At 35.7% G+C, this 15,282-nt stretch overlaps 1 protein-coding gene across 1 annotated transcript in view; it reads right to left on the minus strand.

Annotated features, from left to right (window-relative positions):
- The window catches only part of OTOGL (otogelin like), a gene marked incomplete at its 3' end in the record, with an annotated part of 96,164 nt that overhangs the window by 9,395 nt on the left and 71,487 nt on the right, over positions 1-15,282 (minus strand). Inside the window, 16 exon segments of the mRNA XM_084305824.1 lie at positions 533-637; positions 951-1,129; positions 2,174-2,237; positions 3,217-3,257; positions 3,344-3,448; positions 3,877-3,978; positions 4,468-4,575; positions 4,884-4,988; positions 5,890-6,102; positions 6,596-6,781; positions 7,118-7,259; positions 9,000-9,214; positions 11,543-11,732; positions 13,063-13,155; positions 13,268-13,291; positions 14,372-14,514. Coding sequence (XP_084161950.1) covers positions 533-637; positions 951-1,129; positions 2,174-2,237; positions 3,217-3,257; positions 3,344-3,448; positions 3,877-3,978; positions 4,468-4,575; positions 4,884-4,988; positions 5,890-6,102; positions 6,596-6,781; positions 7,118-7,259; positions 9,000-9,214; positions 11,543-11,732; positions 13,063-13,155; positions 13,268-13,291; positions 14,372-14,514 — 2,015 coding nt within the window.

Consider the following 15,282-nt stretch of genomic DNA (forward strand, 5'->3'; position numbering starts at 1 on the left):
CATGAACCAAGCCATGGCCACGTGTACATTTTCTTGTATGTGGCTGCTGGAATGCAACAGTCAGATTCTGAAACCCAGTCATTCTGTTTGCACACTTGCATGCTGTAGGAACCAGAATGGAGAAAAGAGTGACCCTGAGAAGGGGGGGACACAGGAGTCCTGATGTGGACCCAGAAGCACAAAAGTACTGCCAACTCTTCCCAATCACAGCATATGACTTAGAGTTACAATTCAACCTCTAACTTTCACTTAGAACATATCCAGCCTTAAGTAAATGACTACATTTACCTGTCTTTGTGGGGGATATTACAACCAATAAAATGAAACACAGTATTTATCTGCTGTGAAATGGCAAGTCTATAAATAAACATAATTTTTCCCTGTTATATCATTTACCATAAAGAGCCTCCAAGTGCATTAGCAACAATAAGGAAGTATGAAGCAAGACTCACTGCATGAGTTTACTAAGTGACCATCAGACGTCTGTGCTTATCATGTCATTATACTTCTGTCCCTCTCCAGAGGCACTTACCTCATATACGATTTGTGTGCCATTCTCAGTGTGAAAAAAACAGGACACATTTAGACAGGTACCACAGCAACTATGGTGACTTGGGGAAGGAATATATATTTGATGCTAGAGGAAAAGGGAAAAAAGAAAGAAAAAGACTTTTTTTTTAAAAACATACAACTTATAAAAATTCATTGAATTCTGAAAATAAAAATACCAAGACAAACAATATGTATGTATGGATGAATATATTCACAAACACTATTAAATATCACCTCTTAAAAGAAGCCTGGAGTCACAGAAGATATACATCATCACTGTTAAGTTTTCAAATTCTTTCTGAGTAAACTAGACTAACAAAAATCTGCCCTTTAATTTTTGTCCTAATTGTGAAGTTGTGCTTAAAATTGCATCATTCCATTGTTTAAAGTATACTTACAGCTTCACATTGCTGGGAACAGTTCACTGTTGTAAAACGCATGGCATTGTATCCTGTGTTGTGATCTTTTTCTTGTAAACACTGTACAGTATAACAAAGGTCTCCATCCAAGTACTGAATCACTGATTGTCCAGGATTCAGTACTGTTACTTCTTGGAAGATGCACACATCATCCTTTTCTGACACCAAAAGAAAAACATGTTACAAGTGAGAAAAAAAAAAAAAAAATCATCAAGCAAGTTAAGAGGATCTCTGTGAGGACAAAAGTAGGGCAAAGTCCTATTCACTGCAAAAGGCTTCCAAGTTTTAGATTTGATCAGTTTATGCACTTAGTTACCAAAACAAAGGAGGGAGGGGGTATAATTCAGCTCAAAAAAAAAAAAATGCTACAAAGTGCATAACTGACTAAAATTGACAATATTGCTACTGTGGATTTTTTTTTAAATAATAATAATCTATTGTTCTTTTTTAAAGAATTCTGTTTTTTAACATTGGGACAATTAAATTACATGAATTATTCTGCACATCATAAAATGTAGCACTTTTTTGTCAATTAATAAAGCATTCCTACAATTAAATGTGGGACATTAATATGTTCAATCTGTACTGTAAATTTGTGCTTTGCTACCAGAGGCAGTTTAGCCTGGGCTCCTGTCAGGATTATGGGATGCCTCATGAACTCCCATAGACAGTGGGCTGTAATCTAGTTTGCATAAGGTAAATGAGTTACAGAAGGGAGCAGAAATCTGATCTTAAAATTGGGCTCCTACCTTCATGCTGGCTCATTTGAGGTTAATAGTGTGCAGAAGAAAAGAAAGAAAGAAAGAAAGAAAGAAAGAAAGAAAGAAAGAAAGAAAGAAAGAAAGAAAGAAAGAAAGAAAGAAAGAAAGAGGGAGGGAGGGAGGGAGGGAGGGAGGGAGAGGGAGAGAGGGAGAGAGTGAGACAGAGAGAGAGAGAGAGAGAGAGAGAGAGAGGGAGGGAGGGTGGGAGGGAGTATGGACAGTTTTAATACACTCCCTATGCCTCTCAAGACCAAACACAAAATTGATGAGTTTGCAGATGAAATACAATATTAAGTAATGACAGCATAATTCTATATCTTGGTAGACATCCATAACAGAAGATTGTTAAAATTGAGAAAGTGATTATCACCCTATTTCTTCTTTCTTTGTATGCCCTTTTTAGTAAAATTTAAAATCAAGCAGACATAAATAAAAAGTTACCACAAATGTAGTGAGTGCATCCACAAGCACTGTAAATGTTACTGTCTATTTTTTTAACTTCTCCCTGAGTGTAAAAAAGATAAAAGAATTTGCAGTCATACACAAATGTATATCTCTAAATTTCTCTAAAAATATAAATTATTGCTTTCATCACTTTCACCCATGTTCCATAAAAGAGTAAAACTGCAGTGTCCTCAAGAAACAATAGCATATTCAAAAATATTCAATGTATTTATCTCTTTCAATAAGCGCAAAATACTTCATTTTCTCTAGGAATGAATATAAACACCAGAGTGGTTGTAACAGCAGTTTTTCCTGAGATAAAAAGTTATTTCAATAATGAACATATCAGCAAAAGAACGCCTGCTATGAATTTTCTTCCCAAACATAGGTAAAAGCTATTAAAATTTGCAACTCCTGTTTACATATTACATTATCTTTCTTCACATAAGAGGAAAAGGGGGACAAACTACAAGCATTTAATAGGGAAAATGTCCCTGATATTAGAATTTTGAAGATTCACCTATCATTATTTTCCAGCTCACTGTCCTTGCTGTGGGAGCATACAAGGAGCAAAGTATTTATGACTTTTCATATCTAAGCTAAGATATAGCTAAGTTCAATAATGTTAAATCATCCTAATTTAAAGCATAAATGCTTAACAAAATAACACATTTCTCCAGATGATACATATGATTGTAAGGGTCATCACTCATTAATTATTAACAACAATTAGGAATTATTTAAGTGGGGAAACTTCTAGCATTTTGTTTTGAGTCAACATTGAACAGAATAATATTACAGTTGCTTTTCTTCTTTTGTCATCCTAAAACACACAGAATGAAATTTCCCCAGGGAACAGCTGACAGCACCATATAGAAATTTGATCGAGTTACACGCTTGAGCTGGGAGCTGAAAGGCAGAGTCCTGGCCTGTCCAAGTTCAGACTTATCACCCTTTATAACAAATTAAACAAAGAATGGAAAGGGAGGAGTAAGAGTGCAGTCCATGATTAATAAAAATATTTAAAGGGCAGCTCTTACCAATTTGCAAGTCACCATAGTAGCATTTTCACAGCTACATTCTGAAAAGAGAACAAGAAAAGCCTATCAGTCAGTTACCTAATTGCTTTTATTAACTACAGTGACTAAGGAATAAAGTAATAATTACCACAGTGCCACTCTGGACAACACTGCCCAGGTATTTTTTCCTTCACAAGTTTCATGTCATCTGTACAATTAATAGGAGGATCAGAACAAAGGTTTTCATCACAAACTAAATGGGAAAAAGAGACAGGTATCAGAGTACTAATGAAGAGTACAACAGAGGTACAATGACATAAACGCTGTCTATTTTATTATAGATGTTTTAAATGTATGGATGTATATGAACAATTGTATATTTAAACACTAAGGATCAGATCAGAATCCAGATTAATGTATTGGTATCTAGATAGCCCTGAAAGTAACTTTTTAGTGTTTGGTGAACTAAATAAACTCTTCAGATTCCACTGGCTGTTCTGGTTAGACCACCACTGAGTATACCAAGAACTTTGAGCCTATCTCAAATGTAGACACCCTCACTTAGAGCCCTTAATCTCTAGCTGAAGCACATCCTAAATGCTGCATCAAAGAAACCTCCACACACATTTCCTGTCATTTTTATTAAATTTGGTAACATATTGAACTAACAGTTATACTCACCACAGTAGTAATGAGGACAACAGTAATGTATGGTATTAAGGTCTACAGTGAGAATTTCCCCTTCGTTACACAAAGGAACAGGCTCAATACATGATTCACAAACTAAATGAAAAACAAAACAAATATTTACAAATTTTAGATAATAGAAAGTTAACATGCACATTTTATTTATTACTACAAGTCTTATGCCTCTTACTTGGATAACATAACTTTTATGGACTGGTATTCAAATCCAGAAAGATGCAGTGCATGTAGTAGTGCATACACTTAAGAGTCAGGACTTACACTAAGTTATAGACAGCTTGGTGTTAAGGAACTACTGAGGCTCAGCTGTGATCCATGATATGGCACACTGACAACACAGATCATATAATTCAATGGTGAAGATCACTGTATGATAAAATTATGTTTGAAATGAAAGATCCCCAAACCCAAGTGTAATTCATGCTCCAGTTAGCCTGGCCTGTGTGAAATCCCACTGATGTCTTCAGGAATTCCTGGTTAAGTTATAAGGTTTAAAAATATATACTACTTTTGTAAATACTTAACTATTCCTCGGTTACCCACAAAAATAATAGATTTTTTTTTTACCACAGACATAAGAGAAACAACAGGGATCTTCCTGTTTTGCTTCAACAATGAACTGGTCTTCTCTGCAGTCCAGCTGAGAAGCATTGAAACAAACTGAAGGATCACATTCTGTAGGATATGAAATAACCAGTATTTTAAAAAGAGTCAAAGAAATCATGCTAAAAAGATAAATAAAAAGAAATCTTCTTTTGCTTATTAAAAAAAAAAAAAAAAAAAAAAGACAGTAAATCAAAACTGGCACAAAACACAAATACAAAATAATATTGAGAATTTGAAATAGATATACCATTGCCTGGAGCTATTTACAGTGTCCCATTCTACTAAAAATCAAAACAGCCTGTAAGGCAAACTTTCTTACTACAGACAGTAGAAGCCTGGAAAGTGTCCCAGTAATTGTGTTTTTGTATTTCCCTTACCACATCGGTATTGTGGACAGCAGGACAGAGGGTTGTAGCCTACAACCAATTTTTCATTGGTTTTGCATGTTGGAATAATGGCATCACATAATGACATGTTACATTCTGTGGGATAAAAAAAAAAAAACCTGCTTTAACATTTACAAACAAATACAAGTGTAAATCCTACAGTTCAAGCTATTTATACCATTTACTAGGAGATCCACATACTAACAGCAGTCCAAGGCAGCTTGCAGTGCACTGCACATCGGCACGTAAGCCTCCCGGCTCAACCCAGGGCTGGTATAGCTCTGTTCATGTAGCACTGTGCAAGCACAGTGTACCTAAAGCAGGTACTTACTTTGCCCTGCTTCCTACAAATGGAGCCAGCTAAAGTGTCCCAGTGAAAATGTTCCTTAAACAAATCAACAACACAGTGTTAGTTACAGGTAGCTAAGGAACAAAATCACCAGATCTGCTAGACCATTTGTTCTCTTTTTCCCTGAAGACGTTATGAAGAAGGAAGTATCTTCTGCTTAACATTTTTAGCAGCAATAACTATATTCATTTTGCTACAAACCAGGGCTGGGTAGAATACAATCAATGATCATATCATGGAGTAATGTTTTCTTTGAAATGGCATGAGGTCAGAGGATTTAGCACCAAGACACTCATAAGAAATGCAGATAGGCTTGGGTAACTGCCCCAACTACCAAGCTACTTCTTTCATTGAGTATTTGTTAATTTCTTTTGAAATTCTACTGAGGAGCTTAAAAAATCATTTTTTAACAGAAGGTTTGTTTCACTAATGGGTGTGGAATACAAAATAAATAAATACATATTTCAGTGAATCACTTCTTACATAGAAGAGAACTTTGCTTTGCTGACCCAACCAGCCACAATTACCTAAAAATCACTTCTCAAAAATGTCACCTTGAACCCTGCCTAAAAATAAACCTCTGCCAACAAATACTAAGCACTTAACTTACACTTATGTTACTGAATACGTGTGCAGCTGGGTACATACCACAAACTTTCTTGGGACAGCAAGCCCTTTCTTCAATGACATGGATGATAACTTCTCCTTCTCTTTCACAAGCTGGTGGTGGATCATCATTACATTCAGGTTCTACAGCAACAACACTTCCATTTTCTAAGCAGTTGTATATGCAACAACCTCTCATGGACTCATTCCAGATCTCCCCAGCAGAGTGGGGTTGGCCTCTGTTATCTGTACATGCTGAGAGAAAAATATCATATCCCGTTGACAAGAAGAGAGTGCAGATTTCCTGCAAGCAACTATTAGTTTGTCATCTAGGTGGCCATACTGCACAAAATAAGAGTGCTGCAGAACATTACAATGAAGGAGCCCCCCCCCAAAATGATGACATTAAAAACCCCAAATGAACAAATGATCTGCTAGGGCTGGGAATAATCAGTTGATGCAGGAGAAAGAAGCTGTCCATTCTACTCATTCCTGAGTACTCTAGGAAAGAAAGCCTGGGAACTATGGAAGGAAGAATGATCATCATTTTTCCTGTGCAGGGTGACATCAGCAAGTGGAGTTAAAGTATAGACTGCTATAGCTTGAGATTAAAGATAGGTTCTGCAGAAGGGAACTATACCAGATTCACACCTACTGAGGACTGAAATAGAACTTAAACATCTCTTACACTGGTCGGTGGTCAATATTAGCAAGTATTTGCCTAGCTCTTCTGTCTTGCTGTACTTACTACATTTTTCTTCTGGAATACAGAGGTCAGAGTCTGTTCTATGTAGAATAGTTCCATTTTTACACACACAGTCTTCCCTTAAATAGGAGCAGGGAGAATCTTCATACAACCACTTATTCAAGCATGTCTTTGCTTCACAGGGTTGCACACAAGGCTGGTATTCCTTGCCCTCTGGACAACTCAATGCTGCAAGTCATAAAAAGAGGAAACTGAGTGCTGGTATCATTCTTTCAGAATTTCATTAGGTATACAGGTAGTAGGAACAATAAAGTATATCACAGAAAGCGTATATTTATATTGTTAGTGGTTCTTTAAATAAGCTTCTTGTTCAATCAAGATTAAAATTCTTTCATGACACTAACTGGTGGTACATTTCAAGAGCTTGGACTGTGGCTTACTAATACTGTGATAAAATGAGACAGCACATCCAATAGCAATAGGAAGAAATGTATTTTTTAACTCATCTAAACACTGCAGCAAGATAAAGTCACATCAGAATATAGAACATTGTTGTTTGCTTACAGCAATAATCAGATGTCCTCCATTTAATGCAGATATTGTGCTTGTTGCATAATGCCACATATGCAGAAAGTGCATCACACTCATAATTCCAAAAATGAGTGCTGTTGATCCACATCTTTTCACAAAACTCCTGTGGTGAAACCTAGGGACACATTGTGATTGAGAATTAACAAGTAGAAGAGTTTTCTGTAGTTAAAATTAATCATTAATTACAAGAAATAACAGAGCTGCAGGGGAAATAAAATCACAAGCATTCTCCAAAGTAGAAAATACTTTTTTTTTTTTTTCCAGAACAATCATTTTGCAAAACTCAAATTGCCAGAAACTTATTCTCATTAGTAGGCATGAGACTATAATGCTACTTACAAGAACTTTTGCAGTACTGTCTGATCAGCTAAAAATCAACAATCTCAATTAAACGTTGCTGCTATATCTTCCATAAATTCCTGCTGAGTACTCCTTTTGTGTGTGTATAGGGCCTGATTGCCTATGATTGTCTAAATGCAGGTTCCAAACTATCTTATTTACATTGTTTTTCTTTGCCTAAGTTTACGAAAAAGGTGGGAGAAGTCAGAATTTGTTTTATTCTGCCTATCCACTACTGTGCAACAACCCAGCTCTCCTGGTGGTTTCAGCCAATCTTCAAGCTGTTGTTCACTCCTGCCTTATAGTTTGTTACACAGACGATTCTGTTACCTATCCTTCTCCAGTTGCTTCATGTCTGTGAAGCACACAATATGCACCATCCAGTCTCATTCTGCTACCATAACGTACATGAAAGAAAACAAACTTTGTAACGGATGAACATGCTATGTCAGGTTTTGATATAAGCCAGGAAGATAAGCAATTGCATTGCACCTGAGGATATGACAGTTCTCCTGGAAACATATATGGAGTAAGTTCTGACTATTCAGATTAAATTATTTCAAAATCAGATATGGTAAAACAATTATGAAAAACCTATTGCTGCCCACTGATGCTATTCTCCCTTCTTGATTCCGCAGTTCATTCCTTGCCATTCAGCGTCTGTGGCAGATAGCTATAAAATCTCTTTCAGCCATGTTTTTAGGAAGACTTCCCTCCATTTTTTCTACCTGGGAAAAATGAGGAGAGGACTTGGAATTGCCTACAATCCCTGTAACAGCATTTGTCTATGATGAAGACCACACAGAGTCATACAAAGCAAATTCAGGTTGGAGAGGCAGAAGAGCTAGAATTGAATCAGGAATCTAGACATGTCCATCTCTGAGAAATATAGGGGCACTTGAATAATTAATCCTTTTTATATCGAATTATGTGGAGAAAGTCAGTGCTGAGAGAGATGGGCTTTTTCATTTCCCATTGTGGGAAGCAGCTCTGCTGCTCTAGTGGTAGTCTGCATGCTAGAGATACATCTCTGTTTGAAAGCACAGTTTCCAGAAATAAATTATTGTGATTTCTGTAAGAAAAGCTACCAAACTGTCAACACAATAGTAGCAACATTAAAAGCCATTTAACAGGAAATTTCTTTAGTCCAATCAGTCTTAGACTACATGAGTTGCTGTTGTATACAGAAGAAGCATGAGGCTTTCATTTGTAGTGACTGTTGTCAAGCTTTTATTAAAAAGCTATCACTCTTCAGTAATATACCTGTGTTGACTAATCAGTAATTTAAGACACAGAGTTAAAGCACAAAGATCCATACAGATGCACTTTTCTTTTTATGTTACATCACCTGAGGAATTATTTACAATAGACAAGATGACAAAAGCATTAGAGCCACCCTGTTACAAACTCATGAAAATAAGCAAAACATAAAAAATGTGCATCTCTCTTACTCTTTTCTTAACAATGCAACTTTCATTTAATTTGCACCTGGAATTTCTTTGAAAATTGTACTCACTTTCTTGTGACAAGGAATGAAAACACTTCTGTTTAACAGTTCTATGCAGTATGTGCAGTTATCTTCAGTACAGTTTCTTACTGGCCTCCTAGTTGTTACATCATGTGATTTCTCAATTGCCCAACTCTTAATGAACATTTCAATTTCTTCCATATTTGTAATTATGGTCCTGTTTTGCATTTTCAGGTCATCAGAAGGGTCTCCATTACACACCCCTGGAGTCAGAGCATCACATTCAAAGTAAAAACAAACAAACAAACAAAAAGGTGTGTTACTTCCTTTGAGAAAGAAAAGTGCACTTGGTAAGATTAACATTGCATCAAGTTCAGGTGTGAGACAGACATTTGAATTAATAAATCAGAGCAGCTACATGTTAACTGTAGATCCAACTGTCTAGATATTTTATCATTAGCTTAGCAAGGCAAGCAGATCATATAATACAAGTAATAATGCTTTTCCCAACAAAGAATGAACTTTTAAGAAAAACTGTCACTGAAATATGCTGTTGAGGGGGGGAAAATTCATTGACATGGCACCAAATTCTTTTCTGTTCCACTGAATAGCAATCATCTGCATGGGGGTAAGTGTAAAAGATTTTCAAATTAATTGCACATCGCTGACAATATGATGCTTTATTGAAATTTAATTGGACATTCTAAATGCAAGAAGTTGTGAAAGAAGCCTTTTGATGAACAAATTGCATTCTTAATTGAAAATATTTTTCCTAACCGATTTATTAATACAAAAGCATTCAAAAAAGCACTCCCCAAGCCCCAAACATCCATTGGCTACCTGAATTAGAGTGCAAATAGAGTGTATTTGGTTAGTTAGTTAGTTTGGAAATAGTGTATTTAGTTAATTTATCAATGGAAATACGTATCTGCTATGAACATACAAGAAGTCAATAACTTCTTTCTAACACCTTTTTAATTTTCATAGTAGTGTTTTAAATCTCAGAGACAGAATACCCAAAGTTTCTGTATCCTTTCTCCACTTTGCTTCTACACGGCTAATCATAGCCCAAGTCTTCATGCTTCCAGCCCTGTATATATATATAGCTTCCAGGGAACCTGGTGGGCTAGGCTGGTGTGATTGGTGTGATAGGCCCTGCTATTCTCTCTGACAGCATGGGGAAATACAGGAGATGGTATGTGCATGATAAGAAGCACTTGATGGTAGCACTGCTTCTTCTTGTCCCAATGCCACCCCACAGTCAGTACTGGCATTAGAATTCTGTAAGATCACCCTATAGATCATCAGCAGCAATACAGATGTAAAAATAAAACCAATTTACCACATAGTCCAACATTTTATTCAGTATGAAGGGGAGAGGACAGAATTCCAGATGGAAACAAACATAAGATAACAGAAAAAAAAAAAAAAAAAAAGAAAGAAACAAACAAACTAACTAACTAACTGAGGCTTCATATTTTTTGCAAAATACCAGGTAGAGCAGCACTGTTAAGTTGAAATTGGATTTTTGTGCATATTCATCTTCCTCCTGTCTTTTCATGACACAAAGAGCAACTATTCTATAATACTTTCTACCTGCAATCTCATCTCATCACAACCTTTCAGGTTTGAATAGAGAAGATACTGGGCATGATACTGGGAAAAGGTGCAGTATCTGCCACAGCCAGCATTCCCCTTCCCTCATAAGATGTAGGAGAACTTTCCTTTTGTTCAAGCAGAATACGGAAATTGATTTTAAATACTTAATCTGCTTAGAATGAAAATGTAAACCATACCTGAATTATTTTGTTTGCTTTTAAAACTAAAAGCAGATTGAAATATTTCAAAAAAAAAAAAAAAATCTGATCAATATGGGATAGATTTCAATAAAATAAATACACTAGAAAATGAACATTTATGATGCAATTAATGTTACTCTAGAATACCTGCTTACGTTTTTCCATAAAATTCATACTGGCAGAGTTATAAAGATATTATTAGGGAAGCTTGGAACATGCAAAATTTACTGTCATTGTAATTTAAGTCTGAGATACCTCAAACAGTCTTTGACTCTAGATCCAACTGTAACACGTCTGGATTTGGATTCACCATCCTTAGAGAACTCAGACCCTTCCCAAGTTACACCTTTTATCAGTGTTTGCATAGCACTAGCTGACACTGCCAGCATCCTATAGTTATCCCTTTCTCCTATAATCATTGAAGCATACTCTCTGTATTTGAACTTCAGCAGTCACTTTTCCATATAAAGTTTTGCCCTTTTCTTTGCTTGGCTTCAATGATATTCTTAGCACAGGAAGAGATGAGTACATTTAAAAAAAAAAAAAAAAAAGATAGTTAAATACAGTGTATTGATCATTACTTGTTCTGAAAACTGCTGTTATCAATCATTGCTTTCAAACAGGATTATTGATTTATCCCTGTTAATACAAATTCACAAGCCTACCTCAGATATGATTGTCAGTGTAACTACTGTGAGTCACAAGGAAAGCTATAGGGATAACAGATCACAGACACAAAAGGAAGGTGTAAATTGTAAACATGAAAGTAATTAATTGCGACCATAGCCTCACCACAAAGTCCTTCTGTCTTCATTGATGTGTTAGAGTGTAATCCATACTGTATATCTATGATGCCTGTAACATGAGCCCACTTGATGCTAATACCAGCTGGGGTATTAATTACATACATTGCACCAGTATCCTGAATACTCAGTCCTTCTTTTGAAAATGGTAATGATGGAATTACAGAATCCAGTACTACCTACAATAAACCAAATACATTTTAGGGACAAAAGCAGATTGCAAGGATGTGTTTTATATTTATTTGCATCTTAAAGCAAAAGATAATTTTACAGTGTCTGCCACATACAATAGCAGTAGTCACTGTGTTTATATCACAGTGCTTCCTGTTAGCAACTCTGTAACTGCAGATGAAGTAGGCATGAGAAAAAATAATGACATGGAAGTCTTTTCTAATTAAGGAAGCAATAAATATTATTTATCCTATATCATCTGGTAAAACAAAAAAACAACAACAAAAAAAAATGATTATTCTGATTATTCGAAGTTATCTGTTCTAATCTGTTATTGTCTAGCAGAAATGACAGCCTAAATACTTATCAAATCTTGCAAAAGTATTCTGTTCTAGGTTTTCTGGAAATATTGTCTCAAATATAAATGCCTTTTGTAGCTTCTTTAAAATCTCAAATCACTTTAATCACTTCGTCGGCTGAATATGAGCCAGCAGTGTGCTCAGGTGGCCAAGAAGGCCAACAGCATCCTGGCTTGTATCAGGAACGGTGTGACCAGCAGGGCTAGGGAGGTGATCGTCCCCCTGTACTCAGCTCTGGTGAGGCCGCACCTCGAGTACTGTGTTCAGTTTTGGGCCCCTCGCTACAAGAAGGACATGGAGATGCTTGAGCGGGTGCAGAGAAGGGCAACGAAGCTGGTGAGGGGCCTGGAGAACAAGTCCTACGAGGAGCGGCTGAGGGAGCTGGGCTTGTTCAGCTTGGAGAAGAGGAGGCTCAGGGGCGACCTTATCGCTCTTTATAGGTACCTCAAGGGAGCCTGTAGCGAGGTGGGGGTTGGCCTGTTCTCCCACGTGCCTGGTGACAGGACGAGGGGGAATGGGCTTAAGTTGAGCCAGGGGAGTTTTAGGTTAGATGTTAGGAAGAACTTCTTCACTGAAAGGGTTGTGAGGCACTGGAACAGGCTGCCCAGGGAAGTGGTGGAGTCACCATCCCTGGAGGTCTTTAAAAGACGTTTAGATGTAAAGCTTAGGGAAATGGTTTAGTGGGGACTGTTAGCGTTAGGTCAGAGGTTGGACTCGATGACCTTGAGGTCTCTTCCAACCCAGAAAATTCTGTGATTCTGTGATTCTGTAAAGTGTTGTATAAAAGGCAAGTGAGGCTTAGTATCAGAAATGTAATTTTTTCTTCTAGCATACCATAAATTACCAGGAACATGAACTGCAGAAGTAATCCTAGTCTTGTACTACATTCACTATAAGCCTGACCTACTGTATTCTATAACAGAATAGCTCTCCAGTTATCGCTTAAATGTACACATATATGTTGGTGATATATACTTACTTTTCTTGCTAAACGATTAATAAGTAATTTAGATCTATGTGTTGTTACATTCAACTTCTTAAAACAGAGCCCTGAAGTGCTTGCAGGGGAAACCTTGAAAGAAAAAAAAAAAAAAGTGATAAAAAAGTTTTAAGGAGTAGAACAACTATTTCAATATATGTAATACCCGTACAATTTATAATTAACAAAGGAAAAAACTACTTACTAGATTTCTTATTGAATTTGCACTCTGAAAAATAAAAAGTAGATTAGAAGTGCAATGATAATCAGCAGAATTCTTATTTGGCAAGAATAAGTTGAATGTTCTCTTTTTGTTTAAAAGTTCTTCTACAATCAGCTTCCTAATTTAAATCATCCAATATATTCCTTATAAATAATAATAAATAATAAATAATGATAATAAATAATAAAAAATAATACACATTTCCCAGTAATACACTGCACCTTTCAATTAACTAATTTTAGAAACTTTCTTTACTTATTAAAAAGCTAAATAAAAGGGGTTTATATGGCAAATAATACAGAAAAGACAACCCAACAACCTAGACAAGTTGATTAAAAAAAGAATACTTAGGGATATAATGGTCATCCCAATATAATCCCCTGCCTTAACTCTGATAAAACAATTTTACTAAAACATCTTTCCACACACGATTGCAACTCATGTATACCATAGTTCAGCTGGCTTCCAATGAATCACCTTTAACATTGAGAGCAACTCATTAATAGCCTCATGAATCTCAGCATATGTTATAAAACCCTTTTAGAAAATATTTATTAAATAAATACAACTACAGACTTCTCATTTGCCTATGTAAGCTACAATCACACCTTTAGTCTTCATCCAAGAAACAGTGAAAAGAGTAATTCAAAAGAACACATCTAAAACATTGCAAAGCAAAAGAAACATCTGTGCAGACTCTAAGGATGAGACCGACCTGATGAAAAATGGCAGTCCAAAAATGAAATGTCTGGACTCCCTCTGCAGGCAGAGAGGCAGACAATTGCAAAGTATCTCATCATACTAATCCTGAACTTCTACTACCTTCCTTAAATAAAGACAAAAGATTTCTCCAAGTATTCCAAATATTTCTTCATTTTGACAATACTGTAAAGTATAAATTCAGTTGAATTTATGAAAAATGAATTTGATATTTGAAATGATTTGATATGAAAAAAAATAATATGAAAAAAATATGAAAAATGAATTTTTGAAAAATGAAAGTTTTTAGTGATGCATTTTTGCGCTTTTTCATACCTATAACACCAACATTCAAGACAAATTATTGAGGAAAAGCAAGTATCTTACCTGATTAGAAGGACATTTTTCTATATGAGCAACAATAATTTCTCCTGGTAGCTTGACTAGAATATAGGAAGCCATATTACAGAGGGCTATGTTGTTTCCATCAAATGTAATAACACTCAGTTCAGACAGTACAGAACATTGACCTAAAAAAGAACTGTCATTTATTGAGGTTATCATGAAACAGAATACTAGGAATTTCTAAAAACATTATTAGTTTGAGCAGTAGTTGCTTTCATATGAGGTACATTCATGTATATAATGGTGGCATTTTTCTGTAGATAGCATATTGAGCCACAAGAAGAAGCACCTTGTATTATTCAGTGGACATAGCTTAACCAAGTGCTATATGCCCAGGAAATTTTAAAATGGTAAAAATTTTCACTTACAAGAAGGTTTTACAAGATTAATGAATCTGTACATTGTTAGATGAAATATATACATTAATGTATACAAACATTTGGCATGCTGATAGCAAGATACACATCCATTCTATCTTGAAATAAATATATAAAAATGTGATCTGTGTTTCAGAAATGATGCAAGGCTTTTAATATGACTTCTCTTCAACCTTCTGGTTCCCTTGATAGACAGTCTGCTGCCCATTTCTACAGTTTCTAAATATAATTAAGTACTCCTTTTAGAGCTAAGTGAAGTTTGGGGGGGGGGGGGGAGGGTCTTTCAGAAAAACAAGAATTTAATTTTTCTTCCCAAAAGTGTAAACATCTCAATGTTTTCTAATGATAGAAATTCTGAAGATTTTCAGTTGAAAATGTTGACATTTGATTTGCAGATCTAATTGCAATGTTTTCAGTTCAACAATCTTTTTGACTGTCCTGAATGCTAATTTAAAGATAACAAAGCATTTAATATATTTCATTGTTTTGCCGATGAGGCCCATAAAAATCTCCTTT

The sequence above is a fragment of the Netta rufina genome, assembly GCF_964035555.1.
Source record: "Netta rufina genome assembly, chromosome: 1".
In the NCBI taxonomy this organism is placed as follows: Eukaryota; Metazoa; Chordata; class Aves; order Anseriformes; family Anatidae; genus Netta; species Netta rufina.